This window comes from Papilio machaon, chromosome 29 (assembly GCF_912999745.1).
Source record: "Papilio machaon chromosome 29, ilPapMach1.1, whole genome shotgun sequence".
In the NCBI taxonomy this organism is placed as follows: Eukaryota; Metazoa; Arthropoda; class Insecta; order Lepidoptera; family Papilionidae; genus Papilio; species Papilio machaon.
In genome coordinates this window covers 775,792-799,586 of record NC_060014.1, presented here as the reverse complement: position 1 = coordinate 799,586, position 23,795 = coordinate 775,792, and the positions used below count along the sequence as shown (strand labels likewise).

Below are 23,795 nucleotides of genomic sequence, written 5' to 3'. Positions count from 1 at the left end.
ACATTCCTTACTCGTAATTATTGGTTATTAAGATTATAAAAAAGTAAATAAAAAAACAATTGTTGTTTAATATTAAAAAAGCATTAATAAATAATAAAAGTACGAAAATACTAAGTATTTAATGCGAAAACACATTGTAAAATTGAAATTTATATGTGTTGCTTAGACTTTTTTGATGTGTATATTTATTACCCCATTTCAAAAGAAAACTATAATAAGTGCATAGAACATTTGTAGGTACATCAGGCGGTGTAGGAATTGGCGTCTGGTAATTACTATGGAGCTGGGTATATCCTCGAACTGTTAATAGCTTTTATATTTCTTTTGTAATCATTACACATTGTTTAATGTATTGGCATAAAGAAACTTATCTCTATATATCTCAGATTACTGAAGAGGACATTGTTTCTTAAGCATGCCGAGGTACAGGTGTACCAAAAAAGTACTGCTCATCGCATATTACAAACTGAGAAGTTTCACCCGTACCTCGTGCAACGCGTACAGGGTCTGTTACCACGCAATTATCCTGCGAGACTTGCATTTTATCGTAGGATGTTGCGCATGCATAGAGAGGACCCTCAATTTTTCAATAAAATATTGTGGTCCGACGAGTCTACTTTTAAAAAGGACGGATACACGAACCTACACAATTTACACGAGTGGCACCTAGAAAATCCCAACCTACTTAGAGAAGATCGGTCCCAATATCGTTTTAAAGTGAACATTTGGACCGGAATACTGAATGGTATAATAATCGGACCCTTTGAGCTACCTGAGGCACTGACTGGCGAGGCGTACTTACACTTCTTACAAAACGAACTATCAAATCTATTGGAAGATGTGCCGCTAGAAACAGTCAGGAATATGTGGTTCCAGCATGATGGGTGTCCAGCACATTATGCACGTCCTGTAAGGGATTTCCTAGACGAAGAATACCCTGGTAGGTGGATGGGAAGAGTCGGTGCTATAGCGTGGCCAGCTCCTTCACCGGATTTAAACCCGTTAGACTTCTTTTACTAGGGTGCTATAAAAGAAAAAGTTTATGGAAAACCCATCAGGGACTTGGCTGACTTGAGGGCGAGAATCACAGCACTAATCTCATATAGAGGTGGCTGCTTCATATAAATCTCCTCTTCTTTGTCGCCTTACAGAAAAGCTGATACTGCATCCAATTGACATATATCTAAATCATATTTTACAGCCAAATCTAATAAGTATCTTAGAGATACAAGTCTAACAACAGATGAAAAACTTTCAGTGTAGTCAATTACACGCCTTTGAGAACACCCTTTAATTACGAGACGTGCCTTATACTTAACTGTTTCTCTATATTTTTTTTCTTTACCTTGTAGACCCACTTGGTATGGCATGTTTATTAGCTGGTAGAGTAGTCAATTCCCAAGTATTGTTTTCAAGTAATGATTTATACTCTTCATCCATTGCCTTTCATTTGGACCTGATAATGCTTCTTGAACAGTAATTGGATCTAAAACTTCCATAAGACACATGAATGTATTGCCTTTCATGTTTTTTTTTTTTATGTGACCTCAATGTAATTCTATTTTGTGCATATTCATTATGGCAATCATCATAATCATCTGTATCAGGATAATAAGTCTCATTAGTTTGTCTATTCAACATACTACTGTCAAATGAATTCTCATTACTTGAAGATGTCAATGGCTCATTCTGAGAGCTTTCATTGATATTTGTTTCTTCTGTTTGATTCTGTGAGTCTAAACTCTAAACAATCAAGTTTTATACTACTAACGGCCTTTTACAATAACCTAAGTACAGTGACCGATAGAATGCTATCGCAGATAAACCGTAACACGTAATCTATGTACAGATTGCATTTCACAATCATCGATAAGTTCTATCTATCTATAACAAACTATGGTTAGCTTTTTTGAGGTGCCTATCCGATCCTCTCAAAACGTTCCGTTTATGAATCTTTAAAAAGTTAAAAGAAATATCCGAGTCAATATATTTGATTTTGTGTAAGTAAATAATATATTGTTCAAATTGTTATTTATTTCTAATTTAGACAGTTCGATTTTTCATGAATTATAAATAAATACTATTTTAAGCTTTATTTTTCCGTAAATTTATCTGTTAGTTCAGTCGTGCAACAGAACGTACTGTTATATGCACTCTGTAGTGTTTGTGTCTATGGAATAGATACAATTCACTGTCTCATGTACCACACTGGAGGGACAGCTGTCTCTGGGTAGTTGAGTGACGAACGCGGTACGAAGCGGACGTGCGCCTGCGCTCCAGTGTGGTAGTGGTGAGCCAGTGTCTGTCCTTAATCATCTTTAGGGACCCTATGGTCCTACACACTCCCTCTACTGACTACTTGCTACACTTGCTAAAATCTTGATGACTAGACATTAGGCTAAGCTCCTCGTAAAAACTAGCGAACAGAGTCAGTCTCACTCCAGCCTTCGTAAGAGAAGGTTACTTTTCCTTTACTAAATCCTCGTCAAGTCGTGTGTGAAGTAAAGTTTCCCTTTACTAAATCCTCGTCAAGTCGTTTGTGAAGTAAAGTTTCCCTTTACTAAATCCTCGTCAAGTCGTGTGTGAAGTAAAGTTTCCCTTTACTAAATCCTCGTCAAGTCGTGTGTGAAATAAAGTTTCCCTTTACTAAATCCTCGTCAAGTCGTGTGTGAAGTAAAGTTTCCCTTTACTAAATCCTCGTCAAGTCGTGTGTGAAGTAAAGTTTCCCTTTACTAAATCCTCGTCAAGTCGTGTGTGAAGTAAAGTTTCCCTTTACTAAATCCTCGTTAAGTTGTGTGTGAAATAAAGTTTGTGTAAAAAGGTTATTTTTTTTTTAAAAAACCCAAACTCATTCTTCCGTTTAACAGTACGAAAACTTCAACAGTGACATTTGGCGCGGATATTGACGAATTGTTTGTTATTTCGATATAAAAGATTTTATAAGTATCAACTTGCAGTTAAACTAAAATGACTTCAGTAAGTATTCATTTCTATTAAACTAATTCATAGCATGCTAAACATAAAACTACTAAAAAAAAAACTAGTTATAGTATAAGTAATTTAGCTAGTAAGTTTAGTATTGTAAATGGTTAAAAAAAAATAAAAAAAAATTATAATTAAGTTAAATTATATGTATATATAAGTATATATATATATATATATATATATATATATATATATATATATATCTTGTTTGCGTGTGTATGTGACTGAATTCCTCCTAAACGACTGGACCAATTTTGATGAAATTTTTTGTGTGTGTTCGTGGAGATTCGAGAATGGTTTAGATTTACAGTTTGGTCTACTGGAAAATGTTTTTTCAATTAATTTCTTATTTATAAGGAGTTGTTGATTTTGGAATGTTTTACATTAGATCCGGCGGACGGCGCTATCATCGCATTCAATAGGGTCCGTTCACACAGACCGGCTCGGAGAGGAGAGCAGATTTTTATCACGTTGGAAACAGTGTTTTGAGTGATTGTAGTAAAGTTTATTTTTGCATTTGCACCTTTTTTGTCATTAAAAATGCCTGAACGCGCTTCGTGTGAAGTAATAAAAGGAGCCGACCGGCTCCGCTTGCGTGCTCTTTCTCGCTCGCGCAGCCGATCGGCTCTGATTGCGTGCTCTTTCTCGCTTGCGCAGCCTGTCGGCTCCGATTGCGTGCTCTTTCTCTATCGCGTAGCCGATCGGCTCCGATTGCGTGAGCGCTGCGGCCGCGCCGACCGCCATTTTGATAGCAACATTTGAACGTAATAGTTGTGCGTACTTGTACGAAAAGATGAATGATGAAAAATTAATAATACTCGTGTCAAAATATGAGTGTTTATTTGACATAACCAAGCCATCATATAGCGATCGGATAATGAAAGACAATGCATGGGAGGAAATTAGCAAATGTCTCGGAATAAGTGGTAAGTAAGGTTTTCATTGTTTTACACCTACCCCCAGATACTCAAACGAATTTTAAAGCAAGGGCTTCTTAAACTCGTGCTGCGACGTGTTAGATTCAAAGTCAAAATAGGAATAACATGAGTTTAAATGCGCCCTTACTTTAAAAACTCGTTTGAGTATCTGATCGTTAGAATATACTTATGTAGTAGACAATTTTTATTAAATATAACTTAAGAAACTCGCGTAGCCACTTGATCTTGCCAATCTAAAGCACCACTTGATGAAAAATAATCCTTAAATTTATTCCTTGTGGTTAGAACTGCGTCGCTATTAGAACTGTTTTCATTATTATTGTCTGTTATTGCTGTTAATAAATTTATATTGCTGTGAAATTCATTCTCTTGTCCTGGCGTCCGATTTTCTATTAAAAAATTATGTAAACATGTAGTTGCTAATATAATTAAATCACAGTACTTCGGCTGAATTTTCATTCGTTTTTGATAAATTTCAAATCTTTGAGTTAGCATTCCAAATGCACATTCTACGACTTTTCTTGCCCTGCTTAAACGCAGATTAAATACTTTTTTTGATAATTCTGTTCTTGCTTGTTCTCTTGGATACGGCCGCAATATATTATTGCTCAAAGGAAATGCCTCGTCTCCTATAAAAACATGTGGTAAGCTTTCAGTGGTACTAGGTAGAGGTTTATTTGGGGGCAGCTTTAACTTATTGGTGTTGAGTTTTTTCCAAAATTTTGAATTCTGTAAAATTCCGCCGTCGCTATTTTTACCATATGATCCGACATCAACAATTAAAAAACTGTATTTCGCGTCGACCACAGCTAGTAACACTGTACTGAAAAAGTTTTTATAATTATAGTATAAGCTTCCACTATTATCTGGTGCCTGTATATTGACATGCTTTCCGTCTATAGCGCCCAAACAGTTAGGAAAATTCCAAATATTAAAGAAATCACGTGAAACCTTTTCCCACATTTCTTCATCTGGCATCTGCATAACTATGGGCATCAAAACATCACAAATTACTCTGATTGTCTCATGAATAATTGAATGAACTGTAGAAATTCCCATTCGAAAATTAAATGACAAGTTTTTGAAACTGCAACCAGTGATGAGGAATCTGTAAAAATAAAACAAACACACAAAATAGAAATATAAGACTGCCGTACCAAAACGAACTATAAAATAAAAAAGAGTTATGTTATTAATTTTTCATTTCTGTTCTTTCCAGTGACGCAGTGCCAGGATCGTTGGAAGAAACTGCGAGATAACTTCAGAAAAGCCTATTATAACCGAAAAGGCAAGAGTGGCGATGGTGCAACTACGTCCAAATTGATAAAATTTGAAAAAGAACTTTCTTTTATAATACCATTTTTTCGCAATCGAAACCAAATATCTAATGTAACATTATCATCGGATGATTCAGAGCCTGGCACACCAATACCACCACCATCGACATCATCTAAACGTTCTGACCATTCTGAAGTTGAATCGCTTGCAAGTACTTCTGGCTCGAAAAAGAGACCACGCTTAAGCAAAGATGTTGCTACGGTTTTCGAAGAGTATCTTGAAGAAAAAAGAAATACTACACCCCGTGACAAGGCATTACGTAATTTTTTTTTGTCTATGTCAGATACAGTGGAAACATTCCCAAAAGAAGTCCAAGCACGAATTAAAAGGCGCGTGTTTAACATTGTTAATGAAGCTGAATTAAGTCTGTATGAAAATAGTACAGATTTGAATTATTCTTTGTCTATAAATTCACCGCCATCGACTAATCAATCTACTTACCTAGTGTCAAACGAAACCTATATTCCTCAAAACTATCCAGATCAGACTACTTACGGGTACAATACCAGCACACAAAATACAAAATAATAAACAATCAAAAACAATAATAATTATAATAATAATAATTAAACACACACAAATCTGTACTATTTAATTACATTTCATTAACGTAAATAATGCTTAATAAATGGAGGGCTGTGATTTTGTGATCTATTTAGATGTTTGTGTTATTTAACATGATTAGTATAAGTAATTTACATTTCATTAACGTAAACAATGCTTAATAAATGGAGGGCTGTGATTTTGTGATCTAAATAACATGATTAGTATAAATAATTGTTTTTTATTTACCTTAAAGTTACCGTTAACCTTTCTTCGGCTGTAATGGTGCAACGATAATTTGTAGTCTTTTTTGTTATATGTACTCTTAACAAATCTGTCAATTTCAAAAATTGCCAATATTCCATACGATAATACTCATAAAATTTTAGGCTATCTCTCTTCAATTCCTCGAAAATGGTGTGAAACTCCCCATGGATTAGTCTGTTTTTCCAAATATGTTTTACCCATATTTGTTTCCGCTTGCGCTTACGTTTCCTATGTTCTATTTCAAGTAATCTTGCTAACAAATATATTTCTTCGTCGGAGCTATCTAAATCCATGTTTCGAAAAGCACACGTTAACACACCGAAAACAAAACTTAGACTGCGCGGAATACTGGCACTGCCTTTGTAGTGTATCCACCCGACTCCGAGCGCATCCGACCGGCTCCGAGCGCATCCGACCGGCTCCGAGCGCATCCGACCGGCTCCGAGCGCATCCGACCGGCTCCGAGCGCATCCGACCGGCTCCGAGCACATCCGACCGGCTCCGAGCGCATCCGACCGGCTCCGAGCGCATCCGACCGGCTCCGAGCGCATCCGACCGGCTCCGAGCGCATCCGACCGGCTCCGAGCGCATCCGACCGGCTCCGAGCGCATCCGACCGGCTCCGAGCGCATCCGACCGGCTCCGAGCGCATCCGACCGGCTCCGAGCACATCCGACCGGCTCCGAGCGCATCCGACCGGCTCCGAGCACATCCGACCGGCTCCGAGCGCATCCGACCGGCTCCGAGCACATCCAACCGCACCCGCTTTCAGATCTCTTCCAGCCGGTCGATGTGAAATAGTTGGCGGCTCCGCTCCGGCCAATTCCAAGCGTATACGACCCGGTCTGTGTGAAAAGAAAAAAGCAGGCCGATGCTCTCCGAGCCGGTCTGTGTGAACGGACCCATATTATTCTATTTCAATTTTAGTTTGCCCCGACAGATAGTGCTACGATCAATTTGAAAAAGTATTTCGTTATTTTGTGTTATAATTGTGTTATTCAAGTGAAGTTGCTAATTAAAATATTTAATGTAATTAGTTTTCGAAGAGTTCTGAAGTGTATATAAATAACTTATACATTTTGTAAATTTAGTATATTTATATATTTTAGTATATTTATAATTTAGTATATTTTTTATAAATTATCTTTTTTAATTTACACGTGCGTTTATTAACAACCAACATAACCTTCAAGTTTATTTGTGTAGTTAGAGGATTGAATTTTTTTAATTATTTTTATTGACAATTAATTCATTTTTGGAGATATTAAATAAAAAAACTCACAAAATGCGATTACATGTTCTTTATCTAAAATTTGTCATAATAAATCTTTTGAGTTAATTAATTAAAAATTCATTATCAATAAGTAACTCATATTCATTGTATATTATTTTGCAATATTTTATTTTTGTAGAAAAATGCCACGTCTTCGTGGAAGAGCAAGAAATATTGGTCGACGTACTCAGCACGCGCAATTAGTTCATGATCATCGATTGAATAGAACAGTAGAAGAACATTCTATGGATAATGTAAATTTAAGAGATCGAGCTGCATGTACACGTGCAAATGAAAATTTAGAGCAACGTGCTCAACGTCTTCGTGCTAATACATTAAGACAACGAGAGGCACGTCAACGAGCGACCAACGCACATAGAGAACGTAACCAACAGCGAGTACAAGATAATCGAGCATTGGCACGAGCATCACTTAATCGTCTCGCGTTTGAATATGATCCTGAAATAGATTATTCATCACCATGCATTGATCACGATTGGTAGTATGGACAAAGAGTGTCAACATTGTCATGTTTTCAAGTACAAAGGTGAATCAGCTGGTTTATGTTGCGCATCTGGAAAAATATCACTGCCACCGCTAAAACCACCACCAGAACCTTTAACCCTTAAATTGGCAGTGTATGTACTGGCATACATTAACTTTGTAAAAATATTTGACATAGTATAATAAAAATGTCTGTGTCACAAATCATTTTAATTCATTGCAATACTAATTATTTTTATAAGGAAAAATAAAACACGTCTCTGGCAACACTTATTTTGACATTCGGTCTCGAAAATGGCGGCCCGGCGTAGCTCATCTGTGTTGACTAAGGTATTTATATTATTTTAACTTGGTTTGACATGGTTTGTGGTGTTTTTATGAACTATATTTTATGCATAACAGTATAATCGAATGGATTTGATATGTTTTTGTGTATGGTGACTTTGTGTTTTGAGTTTATTTTGGTCGGTAAACTGATGTATGCTGTGGCATACATTGCCAAATTCGTAATGAAAGACCCTTCGTTTTATCTGTATGACACAGCGTACATTGCCAAGTTTGTAATGAAATGCTTTATTTGTAATTTGCAAGATACCGCATGTATTTGTGATTTGGGATTGCTTTTTATTTTTGGTTGAAGCATGTTTTTTTGTTTCTTTGTTGCCAGCAAACGCTACTAACTCGAGGTGGTAGAATATTAGCTCTTGTGCCTGCTGAAAATGCACCCTCTGACGATAGCGAGCGCTCAGATGTCGAAGAGGAATTTCGTGTACGCACCCCGCTTTCTTCATTTTCTTCTCCAGCACCTTCTATTCATTCTTCCTTGGAAAGACTAAACATTGTAGATGATGACGAACATTACAACAGCGACAATGTTCCACTTACGCCCATTTTTCAAACAGTATATTCAAGTCCGTCTTTAGAACCAAATTGCAATAAAGTACCGGTGCTGAGTGATATTCCGTCACTCCCAACAACTCCTCTTACTCCAGTAAATCCACCAAATCCAAAAACCAGATCCCGACGTCGTCAGCCCACCGTTCCTGTCCGGAAAAGACCGAGACTAATGAAAAAATTTACTTTGAACTATCAGTGGAAAAAAGCCGTTTTTCGACACAGAGCTATTATAGAAGAAGACTCCAATTATACAGATGTTCCGGATATATCAGCGATGGATTATTTTTATAAATTTTTTTCGCCAGACATTCTAACAGATATCGTAGAGCAAACAAATTCTTACTCAATAGGAAACACTGGACGTTCACTTGGTTTGACGGAAGATGAGCTTCGCGATTTTCTAGCCATACATATTATAATGGGGGTCGTGAATATGCCAGCATATACGGACTTTTGGAGTTTACGATACAGGTATAACTTAGTAGCAGATTTGATGACACTAAAACGATATCAACAAATACGTCGCAATTTGCACTTCGTTGACAATAATATACAGGATTCCGACCGATATTACAAAGTGAGGCCATTTGTGCAGAAAGTAAGACAAAATTGTCTAGCACAGGAAAATGAACGGAAGTTTAGTATAGACGAGATGATGATTCCGTATAAAGGAACCAAAGCTGGAAAACGCCGTCAATATATGAAGGACAAACCCAACAAGTGGGGTTTCAAAAATTATGTCCGCGCCGGAGTCTCAGGCATGGTATATGATTTTCTTCTTTATGGTGGCGAAGATACATTCAGATTTTACACGTTTTCAGATAAGGAAGCTTCTATAGGTTTCGGAGGACGAATTGTAATCGCTTTATGTCAAAGCATAAAATTCAAACCGGCTTTTGTTTTCTGTGACAATTTTTTTTCCTGCCCTGAGCTGTTTTACATTCTACGCGAAGAATACGGTATATTTGGTTTGGGGACTATAAGAAACAATAGACTTAGAGGAGCAGAAAAAGTGTTGCCTTCAGAGAAAGAGATGAAAAAGAAGCCTAGAGGAAGTTATTCACAAGTAGTGTGCAACAAAAATAGATTATCGGTAGTGAGATGGAACGATAACAAACCTGTTACCCTAATTAGTTCATATGTAGGCGTAGAACCTGTCGAAAAAATGAAAAGATACTGTAAGGAGACAAAAAGCAAAATCGATGTCGACTGTCCCCAAATAGTCAAGGAGTATAAGGGCCCTCGCCCACGGCGACTTTTTGTAGCGATGCTGTCGCGCGTTTCGTAAACGCGCGACAGCATCGCTACTAACGCTTGTTAGTCGCATTTGCAACGCGCTACAGAAGCGATGCCAACGCGCTACTAACGCGCTACAGCATCGCGACTGTATCGATGCAACGCGCGACCGTGTCGGACGACATCGGGGAGAGAACGGAGGGAGGGTGGCGCGTGAGTGGAGAACCGAGCAATCAGTGCAACACAGACAGGTCGAGAGTGCTGTTGTCTGTCAAATGCGCAAAATGGAGTCGTTCGACACTGAAACATTTATTATGGCAATTCAGAACCGTCCTGTAATATGGGACTCTCGTCTTCCTGAGTATTCGAATAAGATTGCAAAAAGAAAGGCATGGGAAGAGATAAATGAAATATTTAATTCAGAATTTGGAGAAAAAACAAATAAAGAAAACAATGCTTGTGGTAAGTTATTTAATTGTAGATGAGCGGTGAGAATAATGAGATGTTCTAGAATGAACGAATCAAGTTACGTTTACAGCTCTTTCTAGTTACTTATAGCCATTTTAGGTTACATTATTTCAAATTTTTGAATCTTGCCACGGTACAGAACCTACACCGGTGAAATAGTCAGTATATATGTTTCGAATTGCAGTACCACTTAGTTCTGAACCTCGTCTTCTAATTAAATGTAAATTTTCACTGGCAGGTGGATCTTGGAATCCGACTATACTCAAAGTGTGATCAAATTTGTACCCATCTCGCTTACGTATAAAATTGTGCAATACGCAACACGCTTTAACAATATTCGTAGCAAAATCAACATTAACGTTTATGGGCCGGTTGAAAATTTTAAATTTGTTACTCAATATACCAAACGTACATTCAATATAACGCCGTGCGCGCGTCAAGCGGTAATTATATATTCTCTTATTTCGTGGTAAATGTTTACCAGCGTATGGTCTTTGCAAGTGTTGTGATAAGGCAAATCCTTCATCGCCAATAAACGAAAACGGTATAGGTATTCCATTGTTAGATATAGGTCTTGATTGAGGTATATTATAATTTCCTTGTCGTAACTTTTTTATCCATTCGCTGCTGTCATGTATTGTTGAATCTGAGCTCTTTCCATAGCATCCGACATCTATATCTATGAAATTGTAATTAGCGTCACATATTGCTAGCAACACGATGGAAAAAAAATGTTTATAATTGTAATATTCTGAGCCGGTATGACATGGTTTTATAATTCTTATATGTTTTCCATCTATTGCTCCAATTAAGTTAGGAAAATTTGCATGTTTCATAAATCCTTCAGCGGTTTCTAAATGTAATTCTTCTGTTGGTTCTGGCATGGAGATGTCTTTTAATTTTTTCCATATTACTTCCACAGTTTCCTTCACAATCGTACGTGCAGTAGTATGTCCACATTTAAAATCCAAATGAAGATCTGTGAAATTACATCCAGTTGCTAAGTACCTGTAAAAAAAGAAAATAAATTATTATAAAATACATACATATATATACAACGTGTTACAAAATACCCCGTAAAAAATATAATTAATTATCAAAGCCAAAAATTTTGTCAACCCTAGTAAGCTGTCATGTCAGGGAACCAGATTATTTAACAGAAAGGCCTACGTACCTATTTTATCTAATAATTGTCTACTTTAAACTTTAACTTTAAACTGGTATATGTTTTTTCAGCTATTGAACTCCAGAAAAAATGGAAAAGTTTAAAAGATTGCTTTAACAGAGAACGGCTAAAGGAAAAAAACTCTCCCAGTGGGTCCGGGGCTAAACCCAGAAAACAATATGTTTATTATAAATTATTGACATTTTTACAACCTTTGACCGAAATCAGACCGCCAAGTCGACCTACAGTTACTGAGGAGGAGGAAAACGACTCCGAAGGCTGTCTGGAATCTTTTGTTATTCCAAAATCAAAGAAGCTTAAAAAAAGTGATGGCGATGATGATGCACAAAACAAATTGTACGAAATTCTAACTGAGAAATTGAACAAAGTCACGCCTACCATTCAACATCCAGATCAACATTTTTTACTTTCGCTTTTTCCACATTTTAATTCCATAAAGGAAGAATATAAACTCGATGCGAAAGCTGAAATGATAAATTTGCTTCGCAAATATAACAATATGGCACAAACGTCTGCATACACCAGTCACTATGGATATCAGTCTGGATACCAAAGCTACGACACAACTACTGCTCGTACAAGTACTGAAAGTAGCGTGTCGCAACTAATAAATAGCTACCCCTCGCCGCCAACGCCTGCTGGTGCCAATGTCAATACTGCAGGTAGTTCATTGCAACATAATGATAATGAAAATGAATATAATTACAGTAATGATAATTCTACACAAGATTCTATTATCACAAACATATATTCGCCGTAAAGTAAAAAGTAAGAAATTACAAACCTGTTTATGATTAATATAGAATTATTAATAAGTATTTTTTAGTTGTGATTAAAAATGTGCAAAATCTATTATAAGATAATTAACATAATATTTGGTTTTTCTTACCTTAAAGTTATTGTTAGTCGTTCTTCAGCTGATATACATTGTCTCATCACTGTATTTTTGCGTGTCAACTCTGGTTTTACAATGGAAAGCAATTCACAAAACGTCGAATAAGACATTCTATAACAACTTCTGAATTTGAGATCATAGTTTTTTAGTATTTTAAACGTTGTTACATGATGTCCACAGAGTAATCTTTCTTTATTAAATGGGTGCATCCAATATTGACGCTGCTTTCGTTGCCTACGCTTCGGCTGCTTACGTAAAAGCAGCACTAAAGACAACGTGACTAATGTTGCTTCAACGGAGTCCATCTTGCAACTGTAGCTATCGCTGGTATTTTTGTGCCGTTACTGAATCGCGTTTGCATCGCGACAGAAGCGCGAAAGTATCGCGTTTGTATCGCGACTGAATCTGGGCCCGTGGGCGAGGGCACACAGCTAGCGACTGCTTCGCTACTGTATCGATAAGGACGCGCGACACCATCGCGACAGCATCGCTACAAAAAGTCGCCGTGGGCGAGGGGCCTTAGAGATACAAGTCTAACAACAGGTGAAAAACTTTCAGTGTAGTCAATTCCAGGCCTTTGAGAACACCCTTTAATTATGAGACGTGCCTTATACTTAACTGTTTCTCAATTTTTTTTTTCTTTACCTCATAGACCCACTTGCATGGTATGGCATGTTTATTAGTTGGTCAATTCCCAAGTATTGTTTTCAAGTAAGGATTTATACTCTTCATCCATTGCCTTGCATTTGGACCTGATAATGCTTCTTAAACAGTAATTGGATCTGAAAATTCCATAAGACACGTGAAAGTATTGCCTTTCATGTTTTTTTTTAATGTGACCTCAATGTAATTCTATTTTATGCATATTCATTATATATGATGATCTCATAATCATCTGTATCCGGATAATAAGTCTCATCAGCTTGTCTATTCAACATACTACTGTCAAATTCTCATTACTTGAAGATGTCAATGGCTCATTCTGAGAGCTTTCATTGATATTTGTTTCTTCTGTTTGATTCTGTGAGTCTAAACTCTAAACAATCAAGTTGTATACTACTAACGACCGTTTACAATAACCTAAGTACAGTGACCGATAGAACACTATCGCGGATAAACCGTAACATGTAATCTATACACAGATTGCATTTCACAATCATCGATAAGTTCTATCTATAACAAACCATGGATAGCTTTTTTGAGGTGCCTATCCGATTACCAAAACGTTCCATTTATGAATTTTTACAAAGTTAAAAGAAATATCCGAGTCAATATATTTGATTTTGTGTAAGTAAATTATATATTGTTCAAATTGTTATTTATTTCTAATTTAGACAGTTCGATTTTACGCGTTGATATATTCTTGCACTGTTTATCTATGTTTTTTTTTTATTTGCTATTGTTATGTGTTTTTTACTGTTATTATAAATGTTATCGTGTAAACTAGTATGTATAGTGTCAAATTGGTTGCGTACTGTAAGGATGCTATGCAGTTGTTTTTAAATAAATAAAAAAAAAAAATCATGAATTATAAAAAAATACTATTTTAAGCTTTATTTTTCAATAAATTTAACTGTTAGTTCAATCGTGCAACAGAACGTACTGTTGTATACACTCCCTCTACTGACTACTTGCTACACTTGCTAAAATCTTGAAGACTAGACATTAGGCTAAGCTCTCCGTAAAAGCTAGCGAACAGAGTCAATCTCACTCCAGCCTTCGGAAGAGAAGGTTACTTTTCCTTTACAAAATCCTCGTCAAGTCGTGTGTGAAATAAAGTTTCCCTTTACTAAATCCTCGTCAAGTCGTGTGTGAAGTAAAGTTTCCCTTTACTAAATCCTCGTCAAGTCGTGTGTGAAGTAAAGTTTCCCTTTACTAAATCCTCGTTAAGTTGTGTGTGAAATAAAGCTTGTGTAAAAAGGTTATTTTTTTTTAAAAAAAACCTAAACTCATTCTTTCGTATAACAGAACGAAAACTTCAACAGTGACATTTGGCGCGGATATTGACGAATTGTTTGTTATTTCGATATAAAAGATTTTATAAGTATCAACTTGCAGTTAAACTAAAATGACTTCTGTAAGTATTCATTTCTATTAAACTAATTCATAGCATGCTAAACATAAAACTACGAGATCGATGGACTATTTCAAAAATCAGAAAGAAAACAAAAGTAAGCGACGTCTCTAAAAAAATCAAAAAACTGAAATAGAATTGGACAGGACACATAATGAGGACTGTAGTGTATGTAAACAAAGTGTCGTTTGTCTCGAGCGTATACGTCACAAGTGTAAGCCGGTACACCTGTACTAAAGGTATTACCTACCGAGGTAGGGAGCCGATCGGGCTCAGTCGGTTGGACCGGTAGCACGTGGTGGTACGTAGGCGAGCCAAATATAATGGTCGAATACTACAAGGACAAATAAAGATAAATGGACCAGACAAGTAATGGAATGGTACCCCAGAAATGGGAAAAGACAAAGAGGATGTCAAGTAAAGAGATGGGAAGATGATCTACCGAAGGGGTGGAGAAGATTAGCCCGGGACAGGGAAGTGTGGAAGAATCTAGGGGAGGCCTATGTCGAACGACAACCTGACAAGGAAACTGGATGCTGAAAATTTTGTTATGTACTTATAATTGTTTTGTTTTAGTTTTATATAAGATAATAATTTAAGTTTAAAAAAAAAACTTGTCAGTGAATAAAGGCTTATCTATCTATCTATCTATCCAATTCATTGTTGTGCCTCCAAATATTTAAGTTTGTTATTTTTATAGGTTGCTAAAGCCGCACCGATGACGAGAGATGAGACCGAGTTGTTAGTACAGCTTGTGGCAGCTAACACTGTTATTATGAGTAAAGCGACAAATGCTGTTACTAATAAAATAAAAGACGAGGCTTGACAGTCACTTGCAAGCGAATTTAATTCTGCCATCTCTTCTTTTCCACGAACGACGACTCAACTTCGTTTAAAGTGGGAAAACTTAAAAAAATCTGCTTGTCTACGCCATATTTAAAAAGTGGCAATATTGCCACAGAGCAGCGACAGCGCACTGTCATCGCTGCTCTCGCGCCGACGGCCGACCGGCCGGCGGCCGTCGGCGCCATCTTTTTCACTTCAATTTCAACGTCCAACCTTACAACAAGCACGCGATCAAGTAAGATCTTCCAATGATTCTTAACGAACCTGCACCGACACTGCTCGCAAACGTTGTGCAAGCATGAGAAGCAGCCTTAATAAGGTTGCTTTTTGTGATTACTAACTTTTCCCTGTAAATGTTACTTTGGTGTCATGAGTACTAGGTACTAATTTATTTCTCTTACAGACTGGGGGCGGCTTTTTCCCACCTGACGAAGTTTTGGACCAAGTCATGACACTACTGGGCAACACATGTTCAAGGTTCACAGTAGAGTTCATAGGCGATGCTGTTGAAATAGATAATGTTGTGTCATCTGACAATGTGGAAAATTTATGTATCGATTCTCTTATTGCTGATAAAGTAGGTAATGGTATTGGTGGTGGTATTGTAGTTAGTGGTGAAGGTGTACATTCTTCTGAGAAAGAACTAAACATTGTACTTAAAACACCCACTGAAAGAAGTTCTTACTTTGGTAAAGCTAGTGGTAAAGCAACATTAGGTAAATAACCAAGTCTTTTCTATTCATATGTTGTATTTATCTAGGATATATAAAATCTACATACCACTATAGTTGTTAAAACCCTGTAATGACAGATCATTACTTTTGCAGGAAGCGAAAATTGAAATTGAATGAGGATCTATCAAAAGCCAGACTGCAAAAAGAAAATGCTCTAACAGATTATTTACAAGCTAAGAAAAAAAAATTGACATTGAAACTGAAAATGCCCAATTAATGTTAGAAGATACCAAACTACAAAATTTGAAGTTGAGGAAAAGGTTAGGTTTAGATTGGAAGTAATTCAATCCTTATCCGTAATATTCCTAGTGTTGAATGTTTCAGAACGCTAGCTGTCAAACTGACAAAGAAAATAAAAAATAAATAAAGCTTCCTCCCGATTTTAATAGCGACTCGAGTTGATGCGTTTCATTTAATTCTTCATTTAAAAGAATCTGCAACCCTACTATCCTACAAATTATTGAAGGGAAACACCTATGGTATTTAACAACACCTAGTATAATACACACACAATATAGTCTAGGGATATACAAAACTTTTTAAATAACTTAATAAAGTACAGGCCTTACAAAAAAATTATTGATGACAGATTATAAAAAAATTAACAAGTTCCTTTTTTAAATTCAAATTTGTATATAAAAATTCTTTTTTAAGATGAAATGAATTCTGTTTAATAACCGCAAGCTATCAGCAAGTTGGTTGGATTCTGGTTCAGCACCAATATTATTAATAGCACAGCACTGATATTATTAATTTAAAAGTTCAAAAAGCAAAAATAATAACCGAACTTACTAATTTTATAGTAGGTTAGTATGTAAAAGTATAAATGTCAAATGTAAAAAAATGTCTATTAAAACATAAAGAAAGGCACTATGGGATTGACATGTCCTGAAAGGACGAAAATCCCCCCCAAAAAAAAAGAAAAAAAAGTATAGGTCAAAATCTCGCTGCTTCCGGTGCGCTCGGGCCCATTCAGGAAATAGTTGTTCTATTTCTGATTCTAATTCATCCTGCTTCCTTAGTCATAGTGGCCACAGATTCTAAATGTCCAGAACATTCTAGACAAAAGTCTATCAATAGGCTAAGAATATGAAAATATCTCATATTTATAGGCATCCAAAATATTTCCCCAAGTTAGGCAGATATTGTTGCAACTTCTACTTCGGTTCCACACTAGACTTCTGTTTTCACTCCAGTCAATGCCTCATCAAGTTCTGCCTCTAGATCCTACTCAAACGCCAAAATCCTGTCAATCCAATGGCTGTGCTCTAGATTCTTGCTCTGACTCCTCCCCTATCCTTACACCTAAATAGTGATGGGTAACTCGAGTCAACTCGAGTTGGGCGTAACTCGAATCCACTCGACTTGAATTCTATCTAAATCGAGTTCGAAAACCCAATGGAACCGACATGGAGCGAAGTTTGCCGATCAAGTTTGTTCACTGATATTCATTCATTCATAACAAACAAAAAAGTGTATCACATTAGATTTGATGTTATCTTTAAAGTGCCGGTCACACGAGCCCGCGCCAATGACGTCACCGCAGCGAGCTGGCACCGCCGCGAGCGCCGCTTCCCCGTCCCAGCAGTCGCAAAGCAACAACGACGCGAGACGCACGCTCTTTTATATTAAAAATTTGCTGTAATTTCCTACAAATATACGGATTTTATGTACAATTTTGTTTTGCTGAATTCATTGCAAACAGTAATATAATAATCGTTATACTATAAAATAGCTTTGAGCTATATATTGACGTAATTATGAACAAATTTTACCAATTGAATTTGTATAATGTAGGTATTTGTATTTTTTGTAGATGGCACAAAAGCAGACAGATAGTGAGCTTTTAGAGGATGCATCTACTCCAGAGTTGACTCCAGAACGGGACCCATACAGTGATGATGGCGAATATGGATCGGATCAAGAATTTCAACCTAATTATGATGATATGTCGAGCTCAGATGTGGAGTCTATAGAGACAAGAAAAATTGCAAGAAATATGATGAGAACAGAGTTCAGCGGTTCAGTGATACTCTAGTGTCAGATGATGATGGCCTTAGCCGTATTACGGTTATAACCGTACTGCCTTCAGGAATACTTTTTTTTATTATGTGTTACGACAGTACGGTTATAACAGTGTCCCTAAAATGTATAGAAAATTTTAGTGATTTTTTACGAAACTATCAGTTAAATTACCGGCCACGAACGTGTTAATAGTATTCCTAACACGGACGATGAATGGTATCTGAATATTTATAATGGTTGTTTGAAGTCGCCTACTAGTTTTCCTAATTATATGATAGTGAATAATAAATTATTTAGATGTTCAAAGAGTTGTACTGGGTTGACTTCTGAATTCGACTGGAAACACATGGGTATTTTCAAAACACACCGTAGAATGTCGTTACATTATTATTGGCCTGGCATGTACAAAGATACTGCTAAGTTTATTTCTAACTGTGATACTTGTTTAGCTTATAAATTTCCAACTCACGGTATTTTAGGTCCATTAGGGAGGCCAAAAGTTTGTAACAGACCTTTTCATTATATTATATTCGTTGCTTTATGTATGATTAAATATACTTTAAAAAAAAATTAGGTTGGTAGATAGCAAAAAGACAGGTGTCCGAGGTCCATCTTTAAAAACAAAAGGATGGTTACTTATAGGATGAGTTGATAAATTCGGCCATTTTGTTGGAGATCAGCGGTCTGAACTAGTCGTTTTCTTGTACTAATTATTTTTTTTTTGTAAATTATTAGACTTTGCGTTGGTTCCCTATTAGAAGGGAACTTGGATACGTTTTAAAACGAGGTTTGCGGAGTCAGCGGACGACCCGGCGTGACCAGGCCAAGCTTATTGAATAAATTGCGAACAACACCGCCGTCGCGGTGCAACCACGCGCAACACGACCACCGGCATCTTCTTTTCTTATTTCTTGGGTCGCTAGCCGCCAATCCAGCCGTACCTCGCCATTCCCATCTAGTTAAGTCCGCATCCTAGGAGCCCTGACCACGTCATACTATTTACGTGTAACGTCCGTGTGACAGATCTACGAAGTAGGCGTTGGACCCACGCTTGTCTTAAGTTTTTTTTAAATATTTTGTTGACTTATACTCATAGTAACAGTAGGTTTTAACAATAGTAGATAAGTAAAGTAGGTTTTAATAATAGTAGTTTTTTTTTTTAAATAAAAAAATTATATCATGGTAACTGTTGTTTTTGGAACGAAGTTCCTTATCGCGCGTTGTGAAAGGGGGGGCTAGACGGAAAAAATTCTTACGAAAAGTTGTCACGACACTTTTTGCTATAGTGACCATGGCAACGACGTGACAATATATAACGAAAATTCATAGAAATAAAATGTACTTCTTGTGAAGACTTAAGTTTTTTATTCATAGAATAAACATTGGTTCCTTCACTAATTAATTGAAAGGAACTTCGTTCCATCCGGGTGTCCCAACACACCTCTCAAGTTTTTTTTTGTTTTTTTATTTGACATTTACCTAAATTAATTTCGGAATTTTTTTTTTGCACGGGCTTATCCCGTAGCACAGCAGTCAAGGGGATGAAACTGCCGTAGAAATGCTGAACAGAAAATTTATATATAAACTAATGCCATCTTAGTCTCGGTGGCCCTGTAATTTTAATATGATTTTGGATAAAACTAGCACTAGATGGCAGGCTCATTGCTTTATGTGTGTTTTGTTTTCAAAAGTTCAAATACTAAAACGATTTTTACTTTTAGTGACAAAAAACTTGTGAGCCGTCATGGGACGCCTGGCAGATGTGAAACATCGTGTGGATACAAGTATATCACGCTCTACTGGGATCGATCTATTATTACAGATAGGACTATTACTGCCAATAGACCCGATATAGTAATAATAGACCGGTCTGAGGGTTGTGTAATGTTAGTCGATGTCACTATTCCACATGACGAGAATCTCGTGAAAGCTGAAAAAGAAAAATTACTAAAATACTTAGACTTGGCTCACGAGATTACCGCCATGTGGCGTATGAAATCGACTACCATTATTCCGATAGTCGTATCGGTGAATGGACTGATAGCGAAGAGCTTCGACCAACATCTTAAGAAGCTCTCGCTAAACAGTTGGATTAAGGGCCTGATACAAAAGGCAGTTATTTTAGAAACCGCGCGCATAGTTAGGAGGTTCCTGTCTCTGTAGCCCTCACCACTGGTTGTTTGAGTAATGGGATTCCGCAGCCGGTGGTATACTATTTTTTATATAATATATTTTGTTAATTTTTTTTTTATAAAATGTATTATATAAATAATAAGATAATAAATGAATAAGAAATATGATAATAATAACCACCTAGAGAGGCTCTCGCTCGGTAAGTGGGTGAAGGGCCAGGCACAGAAGGCGGTACTCCTGAGCACGGTGCCTAACCGCCGGTAGCTTGGGCCCAAGGCTCCGCTGCCGACGTATCTAGATTTTTTTATATTTTTTTTAATATTGCTTTAGTTTGTATTAAGATAAATATATAAAATTAGACAATAAATAAATATGTCGAATAATAATAATAATGTATACCTCATTATAGCGTGGCGACCCGTCGCCACGGCAAGCGTCGCCACGCCAACAATTCTGTTTACAAGTGATCCTATAGATGTAAGCTTTGTGTTGTATTATTTGATTCTTGCCAAAAAACGATTTGGCTTGTTTACGGACTCTGTGATTTCTTCTATACAACGATTTTACTGTCTTTGGAAATTGGATACTTTTTTCTGTAACGACATACCTGGCTTATCATCGGATTTGTTTTATGCTTTGGACAAAATGCCTAAGTAAACTAAATTGAAATGTTATTTTGTGTGCATTGTTGATAGTAAGACTTTTTTGTAATTTTTCAAACTGTAGAATAGAGATGTTAAAAATTATACTCGTACATTATTAACGTTTATTTTTTTACTTAAATTTTTACATTTATTTATTTTTTAGGTCCATTACATAGATTTCCAAAGTGGCAGTATCCTCATGAAGAGAGATTTAATTCTTGGAAAGCTGTTTTATGTTCGGAGACTCAAGGAAATGGCAATGCATACATATATAATAATGTCCGTATATGCTACAGACATTTTGAAAAATATTATCAATTGCCTAGTCACCAGCTAACTAAGTAATAGTAGGATTTGAGGACTATGATTACAAAAAAATAAACAAAATAGCTGACCATGCATTGATGCTAATGATTAAAAGTTTGAAGGGAAGATTTAATCAGCCAATTTGCTTCACATTTTGCCAAAGTGCAACGAAAAAGGAAGACTTAAAGATTATTATAAAAGAAGTTATAAAGGCTATTTCAATAACTGGTTTAAAAATTATTTGTACTGTATGTGACCAGTCTGCAGGAAATATGAGTACAATTAAAAGCTTGCATGAAAACACAGTGCAGGAATATGTTAGAAGAGACGAAGAATTTAAAAGCAATGGCTTTGAAATTGATGGTGTCAAAATCTTTACATTTTTTGATCTACCTCATCTTCTAAAAGGTATAAGAAATAACTTTTTAGTTAAAAATTAAAAATATAAAATTTCTCCATAATGGAGAAGTCAAAATAGCTAAATGGAAGCACTTAATTATGTTCATGCAAAAATATGTTGGAGATGATGAACTCAGATTAATTAATAAATTAACCGAGTCACATTTAATTAAAGACAAGATCCCAAGAATAAAGGTGAAATATGCTGCACAAGTATTCAGTCAAAGGCTATCAGCAGTTATTAAATTTTGTACAAGTAATTAGTACTTTTGAGATGAACTGATGCTTTCTGGAATATGAACCATATTTAATACACTGATAAATACTTTATATTCAAATTATAATAAAAAAAATTAAGTTCACATTAAAAGGAAACTAACTTTTTCTCAATTCATTATATTTCTGGCATATTGTGTTATAATGGATATTAATAAATAATCTTTAATTTATAAGGATGCTTTAGTAGATAACATTGTGACGTACATTTTTCTTTTTAAAGGAAATGGAGTTCTACCCAATGAATGCAATGACACAGCAGATCTGTTATCTATATATATAAAAGAAAGTCGTGTTAGTTACACTATTTATAACTCAATAACGGCTGAATCGATTTTACTGAAAATTGGTGGGCAGGTAGCTTAGAACCAGGAAAAGGACATAGGATAATTTTTACCCCGTTTTCTATTTCTAATTTTGCGCGGACGGAGTCGCGGGTAAAAGCTAGTATTTAATAGATCGATTATTTAATTCATTTAATGGACACAGCTATAAGGATGAAGGTAAAAAATTTAGAACATGCTTGAAAAATGGTTCGCCACACTTGAAATTATGGGAGCAGGTATTGCCTTCTCTTCGATCTATGGGTTTTAAAACTAAAAGAAAAAGATGGATCCATCTTATATGTAAAAATTCCATCAGTGACAAATTTTATATCTAATATAAATACATTTAAAGAGATATGGTCAATTACAAATAAACTTTATTAAATAACGAGTATTTTAACGAGAAATTTAAATATTTTTTTTTGTAAAGTACGTAGTAATGGGATACGCAATGTTAATCCAACTTGCGATCAGTTCATAAATGCATATAAAACTTTATTAATAAATAATTTTGCTACCCCCCATTCAGTGAACGCCAACTGTGAAGAAGATAATGATATTATATTATAGTCAATGGAACAATTTTTAACAGGTGGAACCGCGTGCGATTATGATAGTATAGAAAATATACAAATAAATGTATTAATGGATGAATTAGAGACTCTTACGGAACTAAGTCAAAAGATAATTGGCGATTTAATTAGCCAGGAAACAAATATGTGGCGGGTTTCGGTGCTCAAACAAGCCAGAGCATAAGTGTTTAAAAATCGTCCTGTATGCACCGATTTTCTTATAGCTAAACAGAAAAAAGAAACATCCTTTATTTATCAAAGAGATTACACAAAAAAATCGCTAATTCCGTACTTGGGTACGGAAATTTTAGAAGTTATGAAAGATATGTTCCGTTTGATTTCTAAGTGCATACAGGAATCACCGGAGTCTCGATTATTACCCGATGTAATTAAATTCAATATCGAAATATGTTGTAATTTTTCTATTTTAAATAAAGCGCATGCCACCAACACTGAAAAAATTTATAATTTCATTGACTATTAAAATAGTTCTTTACAGTTGGTGTATGCGAGTGAATAAAATATTAAAAGGAAAAATTACGAAATTCAATGAAAATGATAAAATAAAAACACAAGCCTACAAATATTATAAAACTCACGCAAAATATAAAAGTAAATAATATATGTATTTGTGTTTTATTTTTCCTGTTATTTGCAAGCGAATATAATCCGTTTTCAATTCAAATCAATTTTTATAGTAAATTGATTGGAATAAGAACGGGCGTTATGTTTTTGAAAAATACCGAGTCCTAAAAGAAAATCTTTAGTTTGGGATGTATTCGAATCGTCGTCATTGAGACGTGTTAGGTGTAAACAGTGTTCAGGTTCATTCAAATATAGTGGAAATACGACCACATTATTAAACCATATTAAAAAGAAGCATCCTACCACTGTTGCCATCGAGGAATATCAGAGTTCATCATCAACATCG

General features: G+C 35.8%; 3 protein-coding genes, 1 long non-coding RNA gene and 2 pseudogenes across 4 annotated transcripts; 4 read left to right on the top strand and 2 right to left on the bottom strand.

Moving 5' to 3' along the window:
- Positions 1 to 3,237: 3,237 nt before the first annotated feature.
- LOC123722746 lies at positions 3,238 to 7,099 on the bottom strand. The gene is made up of 3 exons (XR_006756550.1): positions 6,821 to 7,099; positions 6,788 to 6,790; positions 3,238 to 3,612 (listed from the first exon to the last, which is right to left on the bottom strand). It is a non-coding gene; the product is annotated as an uncharacterized LOC123722746 (long non-coding RNA).
- Positions 3,617 to 5,810, top strand: LOC106711680. Its single transcript, XM_045685335.1, has 2 exons — positions 3,617 to 3,911; positions 5,143 to 5,810. The coding sequence occupies exons 1-2, from the start codon at positions 3,779 to 3,781 to the stop codon at positions 5,787 to 5,789; spliced, it is 780 nt and encodes a 259-aa protein (XP_045541291.1). The 5' UTR covers positions 3,617 to 3,778; the 3' UTR covers positions 5,790 to 5,810.
- Positions 7,100 to 10,177: 3,078 nt separating the features above from the next.
- LOC123722742 lies at positions 10,178 to 12,556 on the top strand. The gene is made up of 2 exons (XM_045685301.1): positions 10,178 to 10,442; positions 11,685 to 12,556. Exons 1-2 carry the CDS (start codon positions 10,256 to 10,258, stop codon positions 12,392 to 12,394), a joined length of 897 nt encoding a protein of 298 aa, XP_045541257.1. The 5' UTR covers positions 10,178 to 10,255; the 3' UTR covers positions 12,395 to 12,556.
- On the bottom strand, positions 10,470 to 12,834 carry LOC106711738 (protein ALP1-like). Its single transcript, XM_045685300.1, has 2 exons — positions 12,524 to 12,834; positions 10,470 to 11,456 (listed from the first exon to the last, which is right to left on the bottom strand). Exons 1-2 carry the CDS (start codon positions 12,832 to 12,834, stop codon positions 10,559 to 10,561), a joined length of 1,209 nt encoding a protein of 402 aa, XP_045541256.1. The 3' UTR covers positions 10,470 to 10,558.
- Positions 12,835 to 14,597: 1,763 nt separating this feature from the next.
- On the top strand, positions 14,598 to 16,753 carry LOC106708120 (annotated as a pseudogene).
- A 5,036-nt stretch (positions 16,754 to 21,789) lies between these two features.
- LOC123722705 lies at positions 21,790 to 23,362 on the top strand (annotated as a pseudogene).
- Positions 23,363 to 23,795: the final 433 nt, after the last annotated feature.